Source organism: Bubalus bubalis, chromosome 13, assembly GCF_019923935.1.
Source record: "Bubalus bubalis isolate 160015118507 breed Murrah chromosome 13, NDDB_SH_1, whole genome shotgun sequence".
Lineage (NCBI taxonomy): Eukaryota > Metazoa > Chordata > Mammalia > Artiodactyla > Bovidae > Bubalus > Bubalus bubalis.
The window spans coordinates 12582328-12609205 of NC_059169.1; the positions used below are offsets into that span (position 1 = coordinate 12582328).

At 41.2% G+C, this 26878-nt stretch overlaps 1 protein-coding gene across 11 annotated transcripts in view; it reads right to left on the reverse strand.

Moving 5' to 3' along the window:
• Positions 1-766: 766 nt before the first annotated feature.
• The window catches only part of MBNL2 (muscleblind like splicing regulator 2), a 165830-nt gene continuing 139718 nt past the window's right edge, over positions 767-26878 (reverse strand). For all 11 annotated transcript variants that reach the window (XM_025262657.3, XM_044927138.2, XM_025262659.3 and 8 more), the window contains one exon: positions 767-3583. In XM_025262657.3, the coding sequence (XP_025118442.1) occupies positions 3569-3583 (15 nt within the window). In that variant the 3' untranslated portion in view covers positions 767-3568. The remainder of the gene's footprint in view (positions 3584-26878) is intronic.

Genomic DNA, 26878 nt, shown 5'->3' on the forward strand with positions numbered 1-26878 from the left:
GTTGAATGTTTGTGTTTTCTACTCATAAGGGGTCTCATAACCTCTCAGAAGGCCTGAAGCTTTAAACCTGCCCTGAAGAAAATCTTGTCTCCCCATTCCTGCCTTGGCTCATTGAGGGGGTGACTTCTGCCAGCCCCTGCATGACAAGGACCCTTCCCACCTTCCTTAAGAAGTATCATGGGCCTCAAAGGACAGAGAAAGGAGGAGACTGAGAAGGTGCCCAGCACCTCTGGGGAGGCGTGGCTTTGCTGAACACCTGTCCACAGGTGCGCTGCTCAGCTCTAGTGCTCTCCTTGGCCCACCTGGGGCCAGGACAGCCCCGTAGACCAGGACTCATCATTCTGCCCCTCTCTGCAGCCTAAGGTCTAAGACACGCTGCTCACCTGGGCTCTCACCTGAAGCCTGTCTCATGGATTAACGGGCACTTTCTTGTCTGTTAATTAACTGATGTTTTGTTCCCCATTTGGTTACTGATGTTCACATCTCTTCATATTCAGGCAGAATTCTAAAGTAGGGGGCAGAGTGGTGGGATTTATTTTTATTTCTAATTTCAAAGGCTACTAGAACTACTTCCCAAATGATCCTTGTAAATTGTGTTTCCTACTACTAAAAAGCCAGAAAAAAAAAAAAAAAAAACCCAAAACCCAAATCAAAAGCCTGCTCTTCTTTGAAGTTACCAAACATTATCTGTGCGAATGTGAAAACCATTTTGTTTGGCTAATTATCAATCTGTCTCAACAACAAAAAAATGGAGGAAGACCAGAAATCCTTTTAAATGCTTCTTTTATTTCATTGGTTGTATATTGGGTGAGTGAACTGAATATTACAACCAAAACATAGAATTGATACAAATTAGACTCCTGTTTACACTGTAAGGTAATGAATGAGGGAATTCTTTAAGTGTTACGGAGAGGTTTAGTAGAAATGTTACCAGTGATATGGCTCAAAGAATATTTAGGTGAAGTGCTGTTACATCCTGAAAACAAAGAGTGAAATGTGGTTCCCATACAAGTGACGAGTTCATCTCTTAACTACAGTATTTGTTGAGTTGCTATCTTCATGTCTTGGTATTGGTGATTTTGTTTTTGTAATTAAACAAAGCATTTAAGATTTATTCATCATAGTCAGACTTCTGAATATAAACAAACTTTTGGCAAATAATATTTATACAGAAAAATAGTTTTAGATCCTCTCAAATCCCAGAATTATTCTATAAAATTACATTATAAATAAATAAAAAGCAAAATCTGTTGTACATATATTTGTACATCTATGCATTTGCCTCGCCTCCTCCTTATTGTAAATGGCATATTTATGACTCTTTGCATATTATAATCACAATTCTGGAAAAGTGGATATCATAGTAAAAATACAGTCTACTATATTTGCTTAGGGATATAGGTGATATTTTTGATGTTCCATTGTTAAAGGGCTGGAAATAGTTGTGTGCTAATAATTTTGAAAATCAAAACCATGAAACAAAAGAAAAAAAAGAAAGACAATGTAACAACAATTAGTCTACTACAAAAATATTTCGGTGATTCCCATAATTTATGTTTTAGTAATGTATACTACGTTTTCAATGAGTTTAAGTGAATTAACAAAGAAAAAAAGAAAAAAGAAAATAAGTTTGAATGTTTTAGGCAAGTTGTAGCATAACTACATTGTTATAGTTGAGAAAATTACAAATATCACTAATACATAAAGATGAAACTACCAAAGAAATACAAGTTAGATACAATACTTTTCCACAAGTTAAAACAAATGCAACAATACAAGCACTATGTAAGATTACACTTAGAATGTAATTTTTTTTTGATAGGGTTATCAAATCTATGATATAAGATAAATAGTCATTAGACTCTGATCAATATTAATTAAAATGGCAGATTTCTTTTTTTCTCAAACAAAAATGATATGGTTGGTGCATCTAGTTTTCAGAACAGGCGGTGATGCCAAAATTTAAAATATTTTACATTCAATCTCAAAAGTCAAAATACTTCAATCACTAATATGTTCACAAAGAAAATGGATGTTTTAAACAGTTACACATAATAGTCATTTATAACAGCTGTTTTGTTTTTTAAACAATAATTTAAAAACTATGTAGGTACTGTATAGGCTATGTGCAACATATAAAATGTGAAATATGAAATATTTGGTACGATAGTGCTTAAAATAAACTTTAAAACAAACTTTCTGAACAAAATTTAATTGTATCGCTATTACCTTGAAGATCAACCAAGTATTTAAAAAAGTAAACAACATTAAAATATGTTTCATCCATATATAGTATATATATGTATGTGTATATATAATATGTATGTACTTGTATTAAAGTTTTTTATACTTTTGAGACATAAAATATGCTTTAAGGTGAAAGAATTAAAAGAACTTATTTTTTTTTCCATGCTGTAGTCAGTTACAACCCTTTAATCCAACTTTTGAAATGCAAAACAGTAATGGATTTTTTAAAAAGTGAAACTATCTACTTGCTGTTTACGTAGTAATTTAGATTAAAGTCACAGTCAAATTTTCAGTGACTAAACTCAAACTTACTTAAATTAGAATATTATACAGATCTCCCCACCTACAGCTTCCTTGTTTGTCTAGGTTTTTAGTTTAGAAGAGTTATTCGGTAACAGGCAACCGGATGGTGAGTTGGAAAGACTGATCCCTTCGGTTAGACTGTTGGCATGGGCCTCTCATGCTTGTCAAGCTGGATGAAGTCTGGCAAAATCTAGGCACTTCTACAAAGTCTCTCTTATAAAACAACTTTAAAAATATACTTGTAAAATAATACCTTCAAGACTTTGTTTGGTTAGGTATGAAACTCACACCGTACAAAGTTTCTTTTTCAATCTATTAATGTTATTCTAGAATCACATGATTCAATGCGGCGTCTCCAGGCAAACCAAATACCACGCTTCGATGTGTCCCCAGAACTTGTGCTTGAATTTCCATTCAAATTTTAGACCTGCAGGACAGGTCACGGTTTTACTTCACTTCTCATCTCTGCTGCAGCATTCGTGTTGTCAAGAAGTGAAACACAGCTCTGATCCAGTGGGTAAAATGAAATGACAGTAATTGAAGTTAGAATTGAACCTGCCCCTGGAATAGGTTTTTTTTCTTTCTTTCATTTTTTTTTTTTTAACTAATGCTAATTGCTTATTGCTAACTTTGAAATATTCTGAGTCGAAATGAATAAATTGGTTGGACTTTCTGCATCAGCTATAGTTATGGAGAGAAGACAATATTCCTAGGACAGAAACTATGTTTAGAAACCCTTTAAAAGTAAACTTTATCCTTTATGTCCTTTAACATCACAGCTGGTCTCAGGTAGTTAACTATCTTAGGTTGGAATATACTAAGCATACCATATTTAATACTCATATATGATATAGCAGCACTAGCTTCTTAGAGTTGTGGTCTGTCCAGAAGAACTAAATCTTTACTTAGCATGCAGTTTGTGGCAATTCTATTGAGGAGGGAACAGGATAGTATGTACAGTAACAATGTTTAGTTATTCTCAATGCAGATTCTTGGCATTCCATTCCATTTCTGCTGATTATTTCAGAATTATCTGTTAAAGAAAAAGACAAATGTGATTTAGACCTCCTTCTTGAGAGAAGAGAGCTAGTTTAAGTCTTACTCATTGAAAACAGACATTTAAAAATAGGAATTTTCTGCCATTTCTCATAATTCTGATGCAATTATAATTTTGCATAATCCCCACCCTTCATGCTGAAAATATTTAGACTTATAAGCACTGATACTGTGCAGCTACTGTCAAGAAAGGTGATTCAAATGCACAGCATTTTCTGTAAAACTGACTGCATACATGTTGGCATGCAGTGTGTTTAGATCTTAATTTCCTTTTTTAGTTTTGCCTTTGTATCTCCTAATTATATATTCAACTATCATTCAATTAATATTCGTTAATGTGATCAGGAAGTCTAATCAATGAATTAGTTTGTACACAAAATGTTATCTGTAAAGATTAAGTATAAATATTTAAAAATGTGTAATAAATTAATATCTATTAACTTGCATTTATCACTCAAACATATATTCCCATTAAAAGTAATTTTGTTCCCAAGATACAATCACAACACGTTTCAAGTTCAGGAGCTGTTTAAATGCCCCATATTAGAGAAACAAGAGATAACATTCTAATAAAGCAATTACAGCAGTCAATAATTCCTAAAGCACAGATAAAACTAAACCATCAAATGCAAACCATGGTTCTTGGAGTTTGATCTAAGTTCATTTCTAACTCTATAACTTTGTAAAGGACAGGGAGCTTGTCCTGTGTGACCCACTCAACTAAGTGTCAGGCTTAAAAGCCAGGCTTTTGACACATTTTAACAAAAATATTTATGTTTGTACAATGCTTTGACCAAACTTTGTGCAATTAATAAACAAAATGTTTATTTATTAAAAAGCCAAGAGTCTCTGTTTATGAACTAACCAGTAAAAATTCTTCATGGTCAAGGTCAGTCACTGTTCCTACACACTGGGATCCAATTCCCAATAAAAGCCTTATTTCTATAATTTCTTACCCCATTATGTTAGAATTTATAACATGGATTTTTTCACTTTAAGTGGGTATTTCTACAGTTAATATAAAACAGTTTTAGTACATACATTTAAATAATTTCTCCCATGAAATAAGTATCAGATTTATTTTATGAGACTATAAGATATGTATAGAACTGATAAAAATAGAGGAAGAATTTGTGTATGTTAAATACTTATACTAAATGAAAACTTAAAACTTTGGATAAGACCATTTTTTTTGTTTTTCAAAAAGTTCTAGGAATTTAAAATTGAGAAAAAATATCTCATGTACTCATATGTGAATAAAAATATGATTTATATGTAAATATTATCATAATATCTTTGAATAGTCATTGCCTATAGCCAATATTCAAATTCTTCAGATGGTTATAACTTCATTTTTAGATTTAGATATTTGAGTATTAAATAGGAATTAGTCTATTTTATCCCTTAGCTTCCATCCTGTCTGTAAGGTTTCCAAATAAGAATGTGCCCCAGGACATGAGATCATGTCCTGTTTTTTTCTCTTTCATTTTACTTTAGCAAAGTCTCTCTAAAATATTTATGGAAAACAAATGTTCAGTTTCTTACATTAAAATAGAGTAATATATGTTTTAGAATGTATTCACATTCTTGCTTATTAACTGAAATGAAAATGCCATATAGAATGAAAATTCCTAACCACTTGGAAAGAAAAAGTATTTAACAGAGAGCCCAGGAATGGGCAAATCTATAATTATAGAAGGTAGTTACAACAATGCTTTGGACTTGAACTTGACGGATGTGTCAAACCACCCAGGTCTAACTGAACCAGAAGTCAGCCTTGAAACTGGGCTCACCCAGACTGCTTTTCCCCTCTGCCCCAGCCTACACACGATCCATTATGTGGATAAAGACACATAAATTAAGTGTCTTTATCAGGCACTACTGACCTCTAAGCTGTGCTTCCTGGCATCTTTTCCAGAAAACTCTGACCATAGCCTGGTCTAAGTCTTGGGCTAGTTTGAGGACCGTATGTGTGGTATTAAAAATGAATTATGCCCCTAGCAGCTGTGAGTTTCAAGAAGCTTAAGAGATTTGATCTTAGAAGGAAGGAAAGCTTTAGGTGCTTCATTGTTTTGGTGGTAGTCTTTTTCTAAAAAAATACCATTGGATTATTAAATTTCTTTTCTGAGAAATATAGCTTGGTACAGTCTGAGTGAAGTGTACTCTGGGGTGAAATACATTCAGGAATCCAGATGAGGGGCAGTTACCAGCTGAGAGCCTCTTATGAACTCCTGAACGTCTGATCACTGCTTCTGATATTAGAAGGCGCATGACATTACAGGTCTCAGGACCCACAGGGATGGGAGGACAGTCTGCACCAGGAAGAGACCTCTGGCAGGAAGGGGAGGGCCAAGTGGGCATGTGTCAAATAGGAAGGGTGTGGAGGAGCTGTTTTGAGGGCAAGAGGGCTCTTCTGTCTCGTTTTTCATATGGCTTTTCCTTAGATTGTATTTTAAATTCACACCAAAAAAACTTAATTTAAAAATAGGATGAATAGGGAATTTTGTGTGTTTTCTGCTATCTCTCCTTGGAGAGTCTTCACACCAATTCTATACGAACATATAAACTATGTTCTATACATGAAGACTTCAGCCTCCATTGTCATTTCAATAGCCAAGAAGACCGAAAGCTTCTGGAGGTGCCTGAATATTTCAATATTTCTAGGTACAAAGCATATATTCCTAAAAGAGCAGGCTTATATGTGGTCCTGGGAATACTGGTTCTGAATACGATATTGACAAGCCCTAATCCTGAGCTGGTCCATTAAAAAAAAAAAAAAAAAGGTTAATTAAACCACAGTTCTCGAAAGTGACCTGCCCAGACTGGCTGTCAGTGGCGTCTTTCCTGCCCTGCACTTGTCAAACCCGAGGCTGATACCCAAAGTTCCTTCCTCAACCTCTAGGCACCAAGGCTCAGACTATTTTTGGAAAAGGCAGTCGCAAACTCCCCTGGGGTCTGCCACCATTTGCGTAAGTCAGAGAAACAGCTACCATGCTGGGTCTCCTAAACGTCCCCTTCCTGAAGCATCCTTACTGTCTTGGTTTTCATTTTAACAGATACTCCCTGATTTTCCAGGAGGCCCTGAGAAATTCCTATCCGAGTCTGAAGAGTTAGGTCACTGTTTGGCAGACACAGGGGAGGCAGCATGAGCGGTGTTAGCTGGCTTGGTGATGCACCAAGTTCTTGTGCAAACCAGCATAAGCTTAGAGATGTTAGCTCACCCTGCTCCCTGGCATGGGAGTCCCCTCCAGGGTATAGTGACCGTCTGCAGTGAGAACAGGAGAAGCTGTGATTTCAAGGAGCAGGTCTTATCCCTGATGGTGCCAAAGGAGATGCTCAGAACCCCCTGGGAGTTTGGGAACGAGGGAGAGGTGAGACTAAGGGGTGGGGTCTGGAGTGGACAAAGCCTGGAATGCTGGATGGGAGGCACCAGTGACTAGTTGGCAGGAACCAGATGGGCAGAAGTTGCTGATGGACTTGTGAGCTGCTGGACGCCCCCAACCCCACCAGGTCTTCCTCGCCTGGGTGGTCAACCACATCCTACCCTAGGCCTCCTCTGGACAGATGCTGCAAACATGTCTGCTTATGTAATTGGAGCCCCTACCCAATCAGAGTTCCACTGCTCCAGCTTCCAAGGAACCCTGGCAAGCTACATGATAGGAAAAAGGAATCGAATCAGACGGTAAAAGCGTCTGCCTACAATGCGGGAGACATGGGTTCAATCCCTGGGTCAGGAAGATCCCTGGAGAAATAAATAGCAACCTTCTTGGTACTTGCCTTTCCAGGCAAGTACTCTTGCCTGGAGAATCCCATGGACAGAGGAGCCTGATAGGCTACAGTCCATGGGGTCGCAAAGAGTCAGACATGACTGAGCGACTTCACTTCACTTCATATTGAACAAATCTCTTCATCTCTCTGATAGACTAGACCCTCAAATAAGTATTATTTTCTATAACAGAATCATGATGAAGAAGAGGATTAAATTATTAAAATAAGATTTTAGCTAATCTTTCATGGTCAAAGTCTTGAACTGAAAGCATTATTTTCAATTTCTTTTTTCCACTAAAAGGAGGACACACAAAAATGAGAATAGCTGATGTCCACAAAATCAGTGATTCTATTTTTTAATACAAAGACACATGATCTCAAATCATGACTGCATTCATAAATCTTCAGTGGAATCCCTAGTTGTAACAAGACTGTCTGCAAGGCAAAGCTATCAGTTGGCTGCAGCAATGAGCATCTCCTCTGGCTGGTCAGATTGAAGAACATAATGATTTGGCTTAATCCACATCCTTAAATTATTCCTATATGAGCCCAGTACACAATTAGTCTCATTTTTATTTATTGAAGACAAAATATGAATGGACCCAAAGAACATCAGATGGGTTGTTTTCCCACCAAATGTGTTTATGAGGAGCCATTTAATAACTCTGTATCCCCAGTGAAGTGCCTACCATTGACTTGTAGTGTAATGGCTCCTCTGTCCATTGGATTCTCCAAGCAAGAGTACTGGAGTGGGTTGCCATTCCCTTCTCCAGGAGATTCTCCCAACCCAGGGATTGAACCCAGGTCTCCTGCACTGCAGGCGGATTCTTTACCATCTGAGCCATCTGGGAAGCCCCAGTGTAATGGCAATCAAGCTCATTGCAAAGAGGACTGCGTTGGGCACTGCCTGAAGACTCAGCCTACGGGGGCCAGGCAGGAAGTGTGCAGAAGTGGGTAGGTCAGGTGGGAAGTGTAGCAGATGGAAGGGCGCCTGCCTAGAAGGAATGGAGCGGCAGCTACTCAGCTCCAGCCAACTGTCACCTGCAGAAACCTGACCTCTAGATGGCCTGACCTTTCCATTTGCCAGAAGCAGCTAGAAATTCAGCCACTGGTCCACACTGGAAAACAACTCTGTGTGGGTTAGCTGTATCTTTGGGCTGAATTCAGCTATGAGCTGCCAGTCTGTGTTTTCCTTGAGCCTTCCTACTTTCTTTTAATAATTTTTGGCCCGATGGGGTCTTCGTTGCTGCATGTGGGCTTTCTCTAGCTTGGGTGAGTGGGGGCTACTTTCTGGTTGCGGTGCTTGGGCTTCTTATCGCAGCGGCTTCTCTTGTTGAGGAGCACAGCCTCTAGGGCAGGAGGGCTTAGTTGCCCCGAGGCATGTGGGATCCTGCCGGACTAGGGATCAAACCTGTGTCCCCTGCATCAGCAGGCGGATTCCTAACCACTGGACCACGAGGAAAGCCTGAGCCTTCCTTTTTCGCAGGAGATATCTGCTAATCCTGGATTGCTAGCTTCCTGAGCTGGACAGCAGCCAAGGCTGCAGGCATCATGCAGGGAGGCGGCAGTGGTGATGGTGGGCGGGATCGAGACGGCAGGTCTGACAGGGAGTTAATCTTGCAACTTTCAGACAGTTTTCTTTCACCCAAAGGAGCTGGGTAATTGACCAACTGGCACCCTCTACCTAAGAAGAAATGACTGCCTCTCCCTTGACTGATTCACCAGACATGAAGTATACACGTTGCCTCGTCTTTCCCAAGATGATGCTGGATTCAGACTGAGTCCCTCTTGGGCCCCTACCTTTGGTGTGCGCTTGAAAAAGAGCTGACCAGAGTGGGAAATGCACTCAGTGGAAAGCAAAACAGTCTGTGCAGAGGCTGAAACACTGACCCTGAATGCAGGGCCAGCACGATCGCAGCAGCTGAACCAACGAACACTTACGCAAGAGGGTTCAACATATACTCTCCTCAGTGCTTCCGAGGCGTCCAGTGTTGATACATTCTGAGTTTTCTACCTTGTGGTTGATCTCCAGGAAATGTACACATAAATAATTTTGGAAATGTACATATAAATAAATTTGGAAATTGTAGGCTTCCAGAAGACTTCTAGATGTGTTCACACTTCTTATGTAAATGAGTTCATGGCAGACATTCAGAGATGTCAGATGAGTTATCCTTTAAAATGTTAGCTCAATATTAAGTTCAGTAAGAACTCTTACTGCTTGGCTTAAATGATGGGAATAAACATTTCAGTGAAAAGACCAACTGTTTCAAGGGACCCAAACCATGAGAAACAATTAGAAAAGAGGACTAATGAATGTTTTAATTAAACATTCAATACGGTCTTTGTAATGTTGAGTCTGGAGAGGCAGATAACATATACCTTATCAAATATTTGTGTGGCCTTGCTGAAATCTAAAGGGATCCCAATGGATCTGGATACCACTAGCATAAGAGCTCAAGTGGACACTCCTAACCAGGGGTGTGGCATAAACTAGGTCCACAATCAGGTTTCATAAGGTCAGGGTCAGTGTCTCATTCCTCTCCAGATTCCTAGTGAGGCTGGCCGCAGAGCATGTACTTCTTAACTCTCGGTTGCATGGATGGCTGAAATAAGAATTTACCGAGGACATAATGCCACAATGTTGGCATTGACAGAAGACCAACAGACCCCTCACTAGTGAGAGGTAACAATGGATGTAGGAAAAGAACCCCTTGGACAATCTATACGTCTTACTCTTTCAGAGAAGCTAAGAATTTAAGAATGTCCAAGAAAAGGAAACATCCATCCCCATCTACCCAACCTGTGTTCTCTCTAGATAAAAGGACAGATATTCCAGGCTGGGGCAGAATCACTCAGAGGATGGAAATACAGCAGGTAAACAAAAATGCCTCCTGAGGACAAAATTCTAGACCTGGGAGAGTTCTTAGAAGTCTTTTCCAGGCATGGCATTGTTTAGTGGCTAAGTTGTGTCTGACTCTTTAGTGACCCCATGGATGGTAGCCCACCAGCCTCCTCTGTCTATCGAATTTCCTGGCAAGAATACTGGAGTGGGCTGCCATGTCCTTCTCCAGGCGGTCTTCCTGACCCCAGGACTGAACCCGCGTCTCTGGCCTTGGCAGCCAGATTCTTTACCATTGAGCCACCAGGGAAGCCCTTTCCCATGGTTACAAGGCCCTGTTTACTCAGAAAGTAATTAAAGAAAGGGATGTTTCACTGTCTCCTTAAACAAAACTTATTATTAAGCTAAGGACAGAAAACTGAATGGAATTTCCTAAAAATCTTGCCAAGCTAAGGAGGCCTGCCTGTTGTTCACCATCCAGTATCTTCGTCTTTATTCATGGTTTTGCTGTTCGGTCACTCACGCGCCTCCTCGCTGCTCTGCACGGGCCTCCCCCCTCCTCCAGGCCCTGCACTGTCTAATATGCTCTCCAGCTTCTCCCTAGCCCTCCACACGTCTTCTCCACGGCATCCTCTACTGCCTCAAATTTCCCTGGTTTTATCTGAGAGGTGAAACTTTTGTGTTTTGGTTGAAGCAAATTGTACAAAAGCAGACAGACATCTGTACATTTTTGGCGGCCAAAGAACTCTGTATCTAATCGTAGAGTGGGTTACAATGGATGACCGAACTATGAATTACTGAAGCCAAAAGCAAATGCCTTTGGTCTCTTGATGGGCCTATGTCATCAGAGTAATTCTCATGATACATGTTCATGAATGAACACTTTCAAGAGTGCTGACCTAGTTCATGACTATTTGTAAACTTTAAGTGTATACAATGTTCAAAGAGAGTGAGTGGTATATGAAAAGACACTTTGAAAACCTGTCAAGTTCATTATTTGAGGGGAATGTTGTCCTGGGTTGGTGGGGGACAGTGTTTCCTGTGATACTGTCTTCCAAATAGATTTTTATTTATACAGAAAAGGCATAGAGTGGGCTTGTGGGAGAAAACTCTCAAACATGACAACCAGTTTCACTCTTGAGACGAGCAACCTGAGGTTGGTTGAAAGCCCCACAATATTTAGCAGAACTTAAAGAACAGTTTAGTCAGGATTCTTGCTTTGTCCTCTGTCATTAATATAAAGTTTACATCGCAAACTCTAATTCCTCTCTTTTCAACGACGTATCATTTTGTTGATGACTCACGACTGTCTGGTATTTTCTACTCTATGATATTTGAACAAAAAGATTTTTCAGCTATACTTTCTAAAAATCATTTAAAATATTACTATTTGAGTTTCTCCATAAAAGGCAGTAACACTGGCCTTATGAATACGACTGACCAGGGTCCACATTGACAATTGGTATTATCTGGATACAGTACATATATGGAAATTCTTGACTTGAGTAAGATTCTACTCCTTGCATGAGTCCATGTTGCCTGGAAAAACCCAGGCTCTTGTATTTCAGTGATGAATGAAATACAGGATCCCCTCCTCCACCCCAGACCCAGCTGAGGGAATTCTAAGGACCACTTCTGTCGCTTTCATGGGGGGATGGGAATTTACACCTCAGATCATCTGGAAATCCATATGTCACGAAAAGGTGACTTTTTTCTCCAGAGTGATATAAAGGAGGAAGAAGGGGAAAGCGCCTGAGAGGAGGCTTTTTACTCCATGCGCTTCCCCTGATGCTACAGAAGTGCTGAAAAGATCACATCCAAGAGTGTTCTGTGCTCGTTCAGGAAGAGAGGGGCTGTAAGACCGTGTCTGCCAGAGAAGGTCAAAATAAAACAAAATGCTAGACTGGAAGGGCCACACGAAAGCCAGGAAAAAAGTAGTCATCAAACCAAATATAGCACCCAGGTCAAATAAAGAGGGTGCTCTGAGTGCTTCTGGGGCCTCCCAGGACCAGGTTCCAGCTTTCATCTTCCTATCGGTCTCCTGGAAATCTTGGCTCCCTGTGGTATATCCCATTCCTACTCCAGACGCCTTCCCCAGTGAACATTCCAATCACCCAACGGTTGAACCATGGATTATGGTTCTCCTATCCTCAGCTGGTGGAGAAGGTGAAGGGTTTTACTATCACACACTGTCTGGAAGTTTTGGCTAAGCGTATGCTTTTGGCATCTTTCCTGAATCCTAAAGACGTGGAAACATCCATAACATGGTATTTGGCCTCTTCCATACTGTTAGCACAGTATTATCCTTGAGAAATGTCATGAGTGAAATAAACTAGTGTCAGCCAGCCTGGAGACTTAACCATCAAGTCCTTCCCTGTCTCTACAGGAAAATTACTTGAGTTCCAAACCAGGTGGCAAAAGAAATTCTGAACAAACATTTTAAAAATTAAGGGCTGTCTGCATATTAAGGAAGGCTAAATTCCTCTATATATCAAGAAATAATATATAGTAGTTATGTTGCACTATGTAAAAATATTCTAAAATATTCTAGAAAAATATTATGAGATATTTACTATAAAATATTTATGATATAAAATATTTTTCTAAGAATATTATATTTAGAATATGTGCTTTGAGATGTGGAGGAAACAAGGCTATCTGAGATTCGTCAGGCTGCCCACATCTGAGGCTATTTCAGTGAAGGTGACCTCTGGACATGAAGGTAGAATCCAAGAAAACTTTTTTTATATCTTTAAAAACCAGTTTATGCAGCAACTGAAAAGAAATTTCAAAAGCATTCATTTAAACCTGTTCTTTTCAATATGGGGTTTTGCTCCCAGTAATACACCAAAGAATCAGGCCAAGAAAAATCACAGAAACAAGATCCCATTGGATTCAACATCGAATCCCCAGTCCTGCTCAATGCCCTGCTTTTGTATCCACTACATTATGTTGGACTTAGAATCCTGGGCACATTTTGCCCGAAGTATTCATCTTAAGAGTGTAGCAGAATGTATAATTCAGCCTGCTAAGAACTGGCTTTTAAGACATGAAAGGCAGAAAAAGAAACCAAATGCTGGGATTCAGTAAAAAAGAAGGCTAAGATGAATGTTAGGTCCAGGACACAAAGTCTGTCTTTGTCTACTGTAATCATCTTACACATTTCTTGAACTGGTAGGATGACACCACCATCCAACAAAATTTCCAGAAAAATTAGCCTCGTTTTGCTTTCTTCCTTTTTAGTTCTTGGCCCGTGTGTTTGAGTATGTGTGTCAGAGACAGAGAGAGAGAGAGAGAGAGAGAGAGAGAGAGAGAGATGAACAAAACCACCCAATGGGTGTAAAACAATGATGCAAAGGAAAAGTCAAAGAGGGTCCACGAGTGGAAACTGAGGAGGCTTGTTTGTGCCATCAACCAGCTCTGTGACCCTTCTGGGCCTGTTTCACACTCTGCTTGTACCACACTGGCACCTCTGCAGCATGGTGTGAGCTTAACCAGGTGGCCATCTGTCCTCTCTAATAACTCCTCAGATAGTGTCCCAAATATCCTCGTATAAATGATGGCAAAATGGAAGCCAAAGAAAGAAAAGGTAGAAAGCCAGCAAGTTACATTCACTCTCATTTCTTTACTACTAACCATCTTCCCTCAAAGCTCAGTGGTTAGGCCCATCCTTCCAGCATCTCTACTTTTGGGGATGATTCTTATGATATGATAATTACTTTGATTGTCACTGCATACTTAACAGTGCTAAAAGCCATGAGAACAGAGACTTGTTTATTGCTTTGTTCCCAGAGTTCTGAATTTCACACGCCACATAGTGGGCTCTTTATAAACATCTGTTGAGGAAAACATGAAGATGCATGGCACTGAGTTAACAGTGGGCTCTGTTACAGCCTCAGAGCAGACCCAGCTTCTAACACGCGTGCTTCACTGAGGAAGAGCCGAGCGCATTTGCACTCAGTTCCCTGTTTCATGGAAACAGAACTCTTACAGGAAAACTCAGCAACGAGAAGGAAGTTTTCATATGCAAAGAGTAAGGATTTAATAAAACAAAAACCTAAGTATAATTAGGTATCTCTCTTTCCAATCCTAATTCTTTCTTCTTTGGAGAAATGTCTATTCAGATCCTTTGTCCAATTAAAAATACTATGGTAAAACAGGCAGAGTGTAAAATGTGCCGTTTTAACCATTTTAAAGTATATAGTTCAGTGGCATTAAGTACACTCACACTATTGAGCATCTCACCACCATCTATCTCCAGAACTTCCCATCACTCCAAACTGAAACTCGGTACCCATCAAACACTAACTCCCCGTTCCCCTTTCTTGCCAATACTTAACCCCTTCTTCCTTCCTTCCCTCCCACCTTTCTTTTTATCTTCCCCATTTGGGGTTTCAAAAATGGAATTTGAATCATCATAAATTCCTTGGCTCACTTTGAAATTTAGCTCTATGACTTTTACCTACAACTAAATTAACCTCTGGGCTTCCTTGGTGGCTCAGTGGTAAAGCATCTGCCTGCCAATGCAGGTTCGACCCCTGAGTCAGGAACACTCCCTGGAGGAAACGACAACCCACCCCAGTATTCCTGCGTGGGAAATCCCATGACAGAGGGGCCTGGCGGGCTACAGTCCATGGGGTTGGGAAGAGTCGGACACGGCTTAGTGACTAAACAACAAACAACAACAAATTAACCTCGAGTTACTCCTTCAATAGTTGCCCCTCCAGGCTGCCCAAAATATTCATTCTTAGGTAGTGATGTTTGTTTAATCTGAGATTTATGCGAAGGTAAGGCTTCATGGAAACAGTGGAGAAAAGCAGTATCTCTCTTTTAAAATTATTGCTGTTAAAAAAAAGAGAGAGAAAGCCTTGGATGAAAGGACTCCTCCTGGTTGACTGTTTTTACAGAAGTGTCTTGCCAGTTCACCACATTGAGAACAGTGAGTTGCCTTCATTCATCCGCTTGCTAAGTTGTGTTTACTGGACTGAAATTTGAATTTCCTTGTTGATCTCATCAACTCACATTTTCAAACCATATCTTGAACTGAGATTTAAAAGGCTTGCTTCTACAGGAACTTTCCTCTTAAACGGTTAAAGCTTTGTAAACCGATAATTAAAGTAAGCATACATAGTGCATGCTCGGTTGTGTCTGGCTGTTTGCGACACTATGGACTGTAGCCCGCCAGGCTCCTCTGTCCACAGGATTTCCCAGGCAAGAATACTGGAGTGGGCTGCCATTTCCTCCTCCAGGGGATCTTCCTGACTCAGGGACTGAACCCACGTCTCCTGCACTGGCAGGTGGATTCTTTAGTTAGCAGTTTTTAAGGGAACCATGTAAAGAACTTCATCCCAATTCTACATTGACTGCTCTCATCTAACGCAAATAAAATGCAGACACAAGAGAACAGGATGTGGAGGTTGGCAAATCTGAGTTCTCAAATTGTTCAGCCACTTCCAACCTGCTTGAATGTTAAGCAAATTATTCTTTCAAGTTTTCTCCCCTCTGAGAAATGGATAAGACACTTCACAGAGCTCTATTGAGTATTAAATTACATAATGTATATACAGTGTCTGATACGTAACAGTGGTTGTTGATACACCTTGGCTTTCTTCCGTTGGTCTATTTAAGATTCATAATCCTAAATAAAATTTGGTTTCCGCTCCTATTTAAATAGGCCTTCAAATAATAATTTTGTGCATTTAAACATTACATGGTCTGTATGACACTCCATACGTGTTGATAATAAACTTGATTTTGATGAGATTAGGGTTTTCTAAATGTCAAATACACTTCCCTTGTTGTGTATGTATATCTCGACTTGTCACTGACAACTAAATAGAGGCTGAATTTCTTTGTTGTTCATGGAAGTCTTGACTGTCATTCATATTAATCATTTTTCAAACTAAAATATTTTATTATAAAAGCATCAATATCCAGTGCATACAATGACCAGTGTCTACTGCAACAGACAGTTACATCCCATGACAGACACTCTTTAAACTCTCTAAATTTAAATTCAGTTCAAACCCAGTTTCTAGACCTGACAGGTGTATGACCATGGGTAAGTGCTTCCACATCTTTTATTCTCAGCACGCCTCATCTCTGTAATGGGAATCAAGCGTTGTCCCTAACAGAAATCGCTGTGAGCCTCATGTAATTAACAAGTGCTTGGTGGTAGCAAGCACATAATGCTCTGTTATCATTTGGTAATATTTCACCTATTTTAGTTTCTTTATAATAAATAATGCAGCCACTCAGTCGTGTCCGACTCTTTGTGACCCCATGGACTGTCAGAGCCCGCCAGGCTCCTCTGTCCATGGGGATTCTCCAGGCAAGAATACTGGAGTAGGTTGCCACTTTCTTCTCCAGGGGATCTTCCTGACCCAGGGATTGAGCCCAGGGATTGAGCCCAGGTCTCCTGCATTGCGGGCAGACTCTTTACCCTCTGAGCCATCAGGTCGTTTCTTAGGCTAAGCCAAAAAGCCTGAATATAACCCTTTAGACAAGGTAGAGCATGTACTTACATTTCTTAGATCACTGTGCTCAGAACAGACTACTCTTTATGGACAATTCTCCACACCCAGTCTTGTCTAATAAACATCATTCTTCAACTTTTAAACCTTCACCTGTTCTGATACAGGTCCCCATACATAGTAGTAAAAATAAGAGAACTCAGATTATGAGCTTATGTGAAATAAAAAAAGAAAGCAATTCTGAAACACAGTTTTCCAAGGCAAAGGAGTACAATGGAGTATTCTTCTCATTCTTCACAAACTACTTAGATTACCCTATTTTAACTTCTTTCCTTGTTCAAGAACAACCTTAATATTACAGGGGTCAGAGAAGAGCAAAGAAAAGAAAAGAAGATGAACAATTGGAACTGACTCAAGCAATTCCTTTCCTCTTGAATCTTCATAACTAAAGTGGTTCTCTGGTCCTTTCAAATATTTTGGGATAACAATGACAAATACTGAAAGAACGACTAATGGAAAAGTTATGAAAGTATTACTGGAGATGATATTTGGAGAAAAAGAAGGAATCGACTTTAATCTTTTTAATTCCTCCAAAACCTTTCTAAATTTTAAGGAGGAAGCAAATCTATTGATTGTTCAAAAAAAGGTACAGGTAGCATATTCATGCTGGATTGTGGTTTGAGGGACAGAGAGAGGACTAAGTCTGGGGTTCTCAGTTTCCAGTCCCTTATGTAACCTTGAATGAGTCACTTCACCATTCCAGGTCCTTTTCCTCATTTTAAAATGTAAGCTTAGGAGCTTATGGAAGGTTGTATATCTGGTTTTGCCACTTAAGAGATGATCTTGAACACGCTTTTCAGCTTCTCAAAACTGCAGTTTCTTTATCTATATACTAGGAATAAGAATATTCCCTTCCAGGGCCATTTGGGGGTTTTAATGAGAATATTCATACAGAAGTTTAGCACAATGTCTGGCACTTGGTAAGCACTTACTAATGGAGATGCCTGGGTCATCTCTGTCCTGTCTGCATGCTCTATAGCACTTGGGGGCCCCTTTGTGCCCCCTGCGTGCTTAGTCCCTCAGTTGTGTCCAATCCTTTGCGACCCCATGGACTGGAGCCTGCTAGGCCCCTCTGTCCACGGAATTTTTCAGGCAAGAATACCGGAGTGAGCTGCCATTTCCTTCTCCAGGGATATTCCTGATGCAGGTATCGAACCCTCGTCTCCTGTGTCTACTGCATTGCAGGCAGATTCTTCTTACCCACTGAGCCATCAGGGAAACCCACTGGGGGCCCTTTAATGATCATTTAAAGCACTTTCTCAGGAAGACAGTGTGGCGAATGGGAAAAAATACTACCCTAAGCAGGACAGGGACAATCGAGTTCCAGTCATGGTTCTCTTATTATTTATGGGACTTGGATAAGCCGCCTTGCTGAACTGGGGACTTGCTCCAAATTACAACGTAACTTGCACCATCACTCCCTTTTTCTGTTACTGTAGAAGGATGGCCTGGTTGTGGTCAGTTTGCTCACAGGACTTAAAGCCTTTCATAGCTTTGATGTAGTTGATGCAGATCTTAGGTCAGATGTGCAATGCCTGAGGTGACAGTGACTTTGGGAAAATGGATGACATTTTACAATGTTCAGCTTAATGATGCTGCTTCCAGAAATGTATTGCAGTAAATAGTGAAGAGCCTCTGTGCTTGATTACAGGAAGCTCATCGACACAAACTCTGAGCAAGGGGAGGGTGATGATAATAATATAATTTCATCACCTAGAGTTAAAACAGACCAAAAGTTCCAGCATGTTATACACAACGCCGAGGCATGATGGAGACTAAATGTTAGATGAGCTATAGTTTCTCATAAACCAACGTCAGAAAATACCAGTTAGCACATTTGTCCTTTATGGTACAAATCAACCCTGGAGGAGGGCATGGCAACCCACTCCAGTATTCTTGCCTGGAGAATCCCACGGACAGAGGAGCCTGGCGGGCTACAGTCCCTGGGGTCGCAAAGAGTTGGGCACAACTGTGCAACCAACACTTCTACACTAGCACAAATAAAAGTGAGCAAGTGTCAACAGGAACCACTCTTTTTATGTAAGCCTTGGGGAGAGATGCCTTTTAGAAGGCTGATGTGGCAGGGACCAGAAAGCTGGTGAATCCACAGACACTCAGAAGCTGGAAAGAGCCACTGGGAGAAGAAAGGATCAAGATGCCTCCCTGGATTTTCCTGACTTTCTTAGTTACAGCCTGTCCCCCTCCCTGGGCTTCCCAGGTGGTGCAGTGGTAAAGAATCCACCTGCAATGCAGGAGAGCAGGAGACCTGGGCTCGATCCCTGGGTCGGGAAGATCCCCAGGAGGAGGGCATGGCAACCCACTCCAGTCTTCTTGCCTGGAGAATCCCATGGACAGGGGAGCCTGGTGGGCTCCAGTCTGCAGGGCCGCAAAGAGCTGGACACGACTGGGCACTGGGCACATGTACTCCTTTGTATCCACAGGTTCTGCGCTCACAGATTCAACCAACCATGAGTAGAAAATATTTGAAAAAATAATCAGAAAGTTCCAAAAGGCAAAACTTGAATCTGTTGTGCACTGGCATCTACTTACATAGCATTTATGATGCATTAGGTAACGCAGAGATGATTTAACGTCTAAGAGAGGATGTGCATAGGTTATGTGCAAATGCACCATTTTATATGAGACTTGGGCAGCTGTGGATTTTGGTATCATTTGGGGTCCTGGAACCAATGCCCCGCAGATACAGAGGGATGACTGTATTCATCCTCCCCCACACATGAGAAAAGGATCTTTCTCTCCATCCCAGTTCATCACTTTATCAATGAAGTAGCTTTCTCACCAGTTAACCTGCACTCAGTCTACCCCAGCTCACACCTTCCCACTCATGTCCAGTAGATGGGGGTTTGCAAAGCCCCCCTTTAGCGTCTTGCTGCCCTGCTCTTGGCCTGCCATTCAAGGCCCTCAGTCCCCTAACCCCTCCTCATCGCTCTAGGGGATTTTCCAGTCCTGCCCGAGTGTTACCGCTCCACCCCCTCACTCACTGCATGCAGTGCGTGAGCCATCCCATCCCCCGCTTTAGACCTGACACAGTAAGAGCTGCTCTGTCTGCGTCTATCGTGGGGTAAAGACTGAGACTGCTTCTGAAACTCCAGGCTTGGGGAAGAAAACAGCATGAGGGGAAACACTGACCTCGGGGTTAGAGTCTTGAGGTCAAAGGGAGGCCCTTCTACTGATTATAGAGTCACAGCAAAATCTGAGCCTTGATGTCTTCCCATGCTAAAGAGGAAGAACAAAACCCATCTGATAGGGCTAAATATGAGGACATATGCAAAGCATGATGCCGGTGCGTTTATAAGGTTAGCCCTCCTTGCCCCTTCCCCCACCCCCTGCTCGCCCCCTTACGTTTCACTCTGGCAGGGACAGCTCACCTGCTCCTTATCTAATTCCGACACATCCTTCAAGGCCCCCTGCCCACTTTAGAGGTAAAGTTCTGCCATGCAGCTTATTTTTTTAATCCGAGGACTTGATGATCTCCCTTTATGACACTGTCTGATTGCTTTGCATCCGACTGGGCAGTAAACTCCTAGGTGCCATTAGCACTTTGCCACACTGTGTCCCCGGCGCATTCAGCAGACTCAACCAGGTCTGGCTTTGGGAGCCACTGCCTCCAGCGATGTGGCCCAGAGGGGACGCTAGGAGGGTCTCAGAGGCCGCGCCTAACGCCAGTTTCTCCCTGACTCGTGGAGGCGAGACGCCCAGGAAGTGTAGTGACACTCAGGCTAGCTCTGTATCAGGAGACTGAAAGGATCTCTCCTCTCCATCCACCCACACAGCAAGGCTGACGACCTCCCCAGACATGCAGGTAGAAGTGTGGGCAGGCAGGCAGCAGAGGCAGAACTTGGGAAGAGAAATACCTATAAATCAAAAATTGACTCTGTCCATAGCAACTTGTATTACGGATGAGACCCCATTCATCTTTCAACCTTGGCAATGGATCCAAATTCCTGCACTGCACCTCGCCTCTCTTTCCTTACACAGCTACAGCTGGAAGGAAACACACCTCTAGGATGAACTGTATATTTTATCTCAAAAGAGAAAACCTACAGTTAGAAAAATGAGCATACTTTTAGGACGGTCAACAAAAGCCAAAGTACTATGGGGAATATGACTTTTCAATCTGAAAAGATTCCCCCTTCCCCCAAATTCCATCAAAATGCAAAAGAGAATGGGATTTGAGGTAGAATAAAAGCAGGACGATCCACCATGCAGCCAAGTTCCACATAAGAACCCTTGACATTTTTCTCTTCAGCTGCACGAAATTGGAACTGATATGATGTCTTTAGGTGCTATATACAAAAGAATCCTGCCCAAGTTTCTCACCATGAGGTGTAAATTATTCATGAAAAATGAAAATGTACTAGATCACAACACTTATATAACTTAGCCTTTCCTTGGAGAATCTGCAAATACATATATTAATTAAATCTCATGGTAGTTCTGCAAATCGGCTGCTTCTGAGGCAGGAAAATAAAAGGTCTTTTTTCCTTCTTATTTTCTGATTTCTTAAACAGAATCTGCCTCTATATGGCTCTCATAGACCCAGCTCCTCCTAAGACATATGGAGCAGCCCTCCCACCTCTCCTTCCCTGCACCTCAAGCATTTTTTTTTTTTTTTTTTGGACCAGACTGGCTGCCATCTCTGGGGTCGCACAAAGTCGGACACGACTGAAGTGACTTAGCAGCAGCAGCAGCAAGTTTGGAGGGCTTTCCAGGTGGTGTTAGTGTAAAGAATCTGCCTGCCAATGCAGGAGAAGTGGGTTCGATCCCTGGGTCGGAAAGTCCCCCTGGAGAAGGGAATGGCAACCTACTCCAGAATTCTTGCCTGGAGAATCCCATGGACAGAGGAGCCTGATGGGCTACAGTCCATGGGGTGGCAATGAGTCTGTCACAACTGGGCGACTTAGCACGCCCACACAGTAAGTCTGGATTCCAGTGCACCAGCCACACTGCAGCATAGAATTCAGACTCTAATTATCAAGCAGCTTTAACTAGTGGTGTTAAATGAATGCAAAAATGCCATTTTTATTGTTTTGCTCTTTAAGAGATATACAGCAATCAGTCTCCCTCTCTCACCTCCTCTCTCCCCCTACCCTGTTGTCTACACACACACACACACACGCGCGCACACATACACACACATACAGTCACTCCCTCTCTCTGCAAAGTATCTGATATGGCAATTCTCCTTCATTTGAGGCATCCCAATCCATTACTGAAACTGAGCCCTCCTCCATAGTTAGAACATCAGCACAAAGTTAGAGAAGCTGCAACACACACCTTTAGCGGCACCGTGATGCTGAGACGGGTGTCGCGGCCCCAGCATTATTTCACAAGGGCTGGATCTAGACAGTTGCTGTACAGGCCTTTTGGGGGCGCAACATACTCGGGGCCCAGGGGCTTTCTGTCGTCTGTTCCTGGGACCCAGCAAACTGTGAGAAAGGAGTGAGTCACAGTTGGATCATCCGGACAGGGAGGCTGGTGACTCTGCTGTGGTTCAGGGGAGGGAGCTGATGGGGGTCGCTTCGCCCACACTGGGGCCTTGCAGAACCCATTCTTCTTGTGAAAAAAACACAGGCTCCAAATGGGTCAAGTGGGGAACAGTGGGGAATGTTTGATGCCTCCTACATTTGTCTGAATATAGTCCTAACAGATGGCTTTGAATAATAGATGTTTTATAAAACTTTCTGAGACGAGAGATTAAGTAAAACATGACCTGACCTTTCTAGATTTCTTAGTTAGGATAGGGTGATTTACTATAACTCTGTATATAGATATTCAAGACTCTGTACACAAATAGCTTTGAAGTTGTGTTCACATTTATATGTGAGAAGTAAGTAAACTCTGATGCTCTTAAACTTTTCTCATCTCTCTTTAGTACTTTGTAACAAGCCTGATAAAGCATAATATATGTATCTGCTTGCATGTATTTATTTTGTCTGGTAAGATATGACTGAAGTTGATGATTATATATATTAAACAATACCAGACATGTTTGCAAAATGGGGACTTTCTGACATATGAGATATCCTAACAAATGAAGGGCTAGGAATATATGTATTATTTTATTATTATTTTTTTTAATTGGAGTATAATTGCTTTACAATATTGTACTAGTTTCTGCTGTAGGAATGCATAATACGTTATTAACTAATTTTCAACAAACTCTTCCTAAGGCCAGTTTCCAGCTGAATGGATTTAATCTTTGGAGGAGAATTCAAAAGATGTGACGAGACCTCAAGGTCCTAATTTTAAATGCCAACCAGCACTTTTTGGAGATTTGATTAGTGTTATTAACATCTTGCCAGAAATATAATTTGATTTCACCAGCTTTAAAAGCAGTGCATGGGGTGCTCCATTAAAATATTCCTAATATCCAATATGTAAGAATTTGTCTTCCTAGCATGGACCCATGACCCAGAATGAATTAGATGTATCATTTCGCTACATGTCTGCACAGCTCTAACTGTGGACGTACAGACAACACGTATTCACTCCAGATCTGAAGGGACACTTTCTTTTGAATAAAGACCCGGGAGGGCTCACTCAGGTCAGGGTTGAGGAGCCACAGGTTAGGAGCCAGCACTCTGGAGGCATTTGACCAGGGAGTCCACCCAACTGGTATCCCTGAATTCAGGTCCTACAGAAAATCAACTTCCTGCAGGCAACCTTTCATGTTGGCCCCAATCTCTTGACCAGGTTTTGCCATAGCATGAGATCGTTCTTACATTTCTTTTTGGCCGACTCTTTGTGACCCTGTGGACTGTAGCCCACCAGGCTTCCCTGTCCATGGGATTCTCCAGGCAAGAATACCGGAGTGGGTTGCCATTTTCCTCTCCAGAGGATCTTCCCAACCCAAGGATCGAACCCGCATCTCCTGCAAGTCTCCTGCATTGCAAGCAGATTCTTTACTACTGAGCCACTGAGTTTCCATGTAACAGGCAGAAGCAGGACAAAGTAGTCCCTTGCCAGCTGCCACTGTCCCAGTTGAAGCCTCTCCCTGGGCTCCACAGACTCTCCTGCCTCGAATCCACCTGCTTGCTCTTCTTAGAGTTGCGTCCTCTCACTTTCCTGCTTAAAAACTTTCAATGGCCAAGTAAAGGCCGGGCCCTTAACCCTGGCGTTTAATGTCTTGCACACTCCACGACACTCCTATACTGTCACCGCTCCCAGACACCAGTGCTCTAACCAACTGGATTGTTAGTTTTTCTCCACTAAGCTTTACACTTCCCCATCTTTGCACATTTGTGCTGTCATTCCGTCTATCTACTGATGACGCTTTAAGGGACATGCCGATCAAGTCCTTGTGGAATTCAGAGGGTAGGAAAAGAAATTCTAGCTGCAGGGATTCAGGGAAAGACTTCGAATATAATTGGGCCTTCAAGGATGTCATTAGGTAAGCTGAATAATCTCCGTATATAAATGAAGAAACTAAGATTTAAAATATATTCACTTGGAAATTATTTTCTCCTCCTTTGAAACAGAATGTATTTTTGAAGCAGAAAAATACTAATAATAAAGCAATGACAGCATGATGTTGTCATTCAGCCACTCAGTCGTGTTTGACTCTTTGCAACCCTGTGGACTGCAGCATGCCAGGCTCCTCTGTCCTCCACTCTCTGCCAGAGTTTGCTCAAACTCATGTTCATTGAGTCGGTGATGCTATCTCACCATCTCATCCTCTGCTGCTCCCTTCTACTTTTGCCTTCAGTCTTTGGCAGCATCAAGGTCTTTTGTTATGACACAGCAGAATACCACAATAATTCCAGTTGGAGGGATATCAATCTCTACTCTCATTTTATTAATAAAATGTCTTATAATATGAAAAAAATGAGATAATCCACCTACTATGCTGTGAACCTCACCTCTTTTATTGGACACTCTGAGATTAAATTGGTGTCAATATAGGCATCTGTAGATTTATACATTCTGACCTTCTGTTAGTGGACTGAAACTGAATGGCTTGTATAGTACCTGCATTTTCATTTCTGATTTCCCTTGTCCTCATACTACTTACGAGATGAACAGCAGAGGCTGGGGTTAAAGTCCAGGGCTGTGATTCACACAAAAGCAGCCCCTGAATCTGCTTTACTAGGACTAATGACTAATTTCTTTCCACTTCTCATTTTAGTTCTCATCTTACTTGCATAGAAATTACTCATAATTTTCAGTCTACTCACTGGGTATAATACTACATAGTCTATTAATAAATAGTTCTATATCATAATTAATATACATTAACTTGTATATAGTTTCTAAACATGACTTGGCTATTACATAATTAGCTTGAAGCTCTGCTCAGATTCAGGCCATCTCCCCAGCTTGGAATTCACCTCGGTTCGAGTTGCATTAGCAGAACTCCTTCATTTTCCCCTAAAGCAACAGAGCTTGCTGTTACTGAGTTTCACTTTAGAGATTGTTTTATCTGTGGAATAAGTGACTTTCATTCATTTGTAGTTATAGAGAGAGGCAGTACAGCAAGGTGGTTAAGAGTATATTCTAGCAAGACAATTTATTAGATGTTTAACTTTGACTAAGGTAGTTAACCTTGGTTTCAGGTCCACCATCTATAAAATGAGGACAACAATAATTGTTAACACTATAGTAAGACTGTGTGTCTTCTATACGTATGTATTCTTTCTCATATGATATCAAATATATGATATAATATTAAATGTATTATATGAGAGAAATCATTTAGAATAGTATCTTGTACATCTACATAATTTGTAAATAATATTATTTGTATAACTTGTATATTAAGGCCCAAAGAACTTAACTGAAACAGGAGATAGCTATTGGTAGATTTGCTTATTGTACTTCTGTTCTTATATCTACTCCCAGAGCTAAATAACCAAAACATTATTCTCTATTTCCCCAAAGTATTTCGGTTTTCTTGTCATTTAATTTGAAACTGCAAGTCTAAGTTCAGTTAAAACTTTCACTGCTGGCATCTTGATTCAGCCCTGAGGGTAGAGTTTATAAATCTGTTGGTTCATCTTGACTCACCATGGGGTGACGTATAAAGGAACCCTGGGCTGGAGGAGCCGTCACGGGGTGTTCTGGTCTCTCTTCTCCTTCTATGAATGACTTGTATCTAATTACAAATACCTAGGAGAGTTGAACTGTTTGAACTGACAGTTGGTGCAATGAACTAAAATACTGTGAAAACCCTACCGCATGTTTACATCGCTCAGTTGTGTCTGAGTCTTTGCAACCCCATGGACTGCAGCCCACCAGGGTTCTCTGTCCACGGGATTCTCCAGGCAAGAATACTGGAGTGGGTTGCCATTTCCTTCTCCAGGGGATCTTCCCAACCCAAGGATGGAATCTGGGTCTCCTGCATTGCAGGCAGATTCTTTACTGTCTGAGCCACCAGGGAAGCCCACATGTTTTGTGTTAAGAACAGATGGCTCAGTGAAGAGAAGGAAGGGATGTCTATCATGCACTGAACTCTGAAATCAACAGCACCCCTTTCTTCTCTGTGTGTTTAGGGCTTTCCTGGTGGCTCAGATGGTAAAGAATCTGCCTGCAATGCAGAGACCCAGGTTCGATCTCTGGGTCAGGGAAGATCCCCTGGAGAAGTGAATGGTTACCTCTATCATCTCATGCTTTGGGCCTAGCATGGCAGCTAAGGAACCACAGGCTTGTTGACTCTCAAGAGCTGGAAGGGACCTTAGCGGCCATCCAGTTCTCATCTTATTTTCACAAGCAAGCAAACAAGATTCATTTTGCTTAAACAACACATAATTCACATCCATATGATTCAATGTAAGTTTAATGTGTGAAATCTTAATAAGATGAAAACTTGCCATTTCATAGTCATTAGAAATCTCTCTGAATTCTGAATTCCTGGGCACTAAAAGAATTTTCACGTTCTTTTGTAGTGGCTCCGCTCCTTGAAACTTGTTGAAAATACATTAAGAGTATCATATCTGAGAATTTATGCTTACTATTAGTTCTTTTTCTGTTATGTTCTTGTGAAAGAAGAACTTCATCAAGAGCCACTAAAGGATTTCTCTTTGTCATCACTGAAGTCCGGCAACGATTATATCTGATAAACTGCAAAGCACAGAATCTAGGATTCTTGAAGCTACTGTCAGGTCTGTAA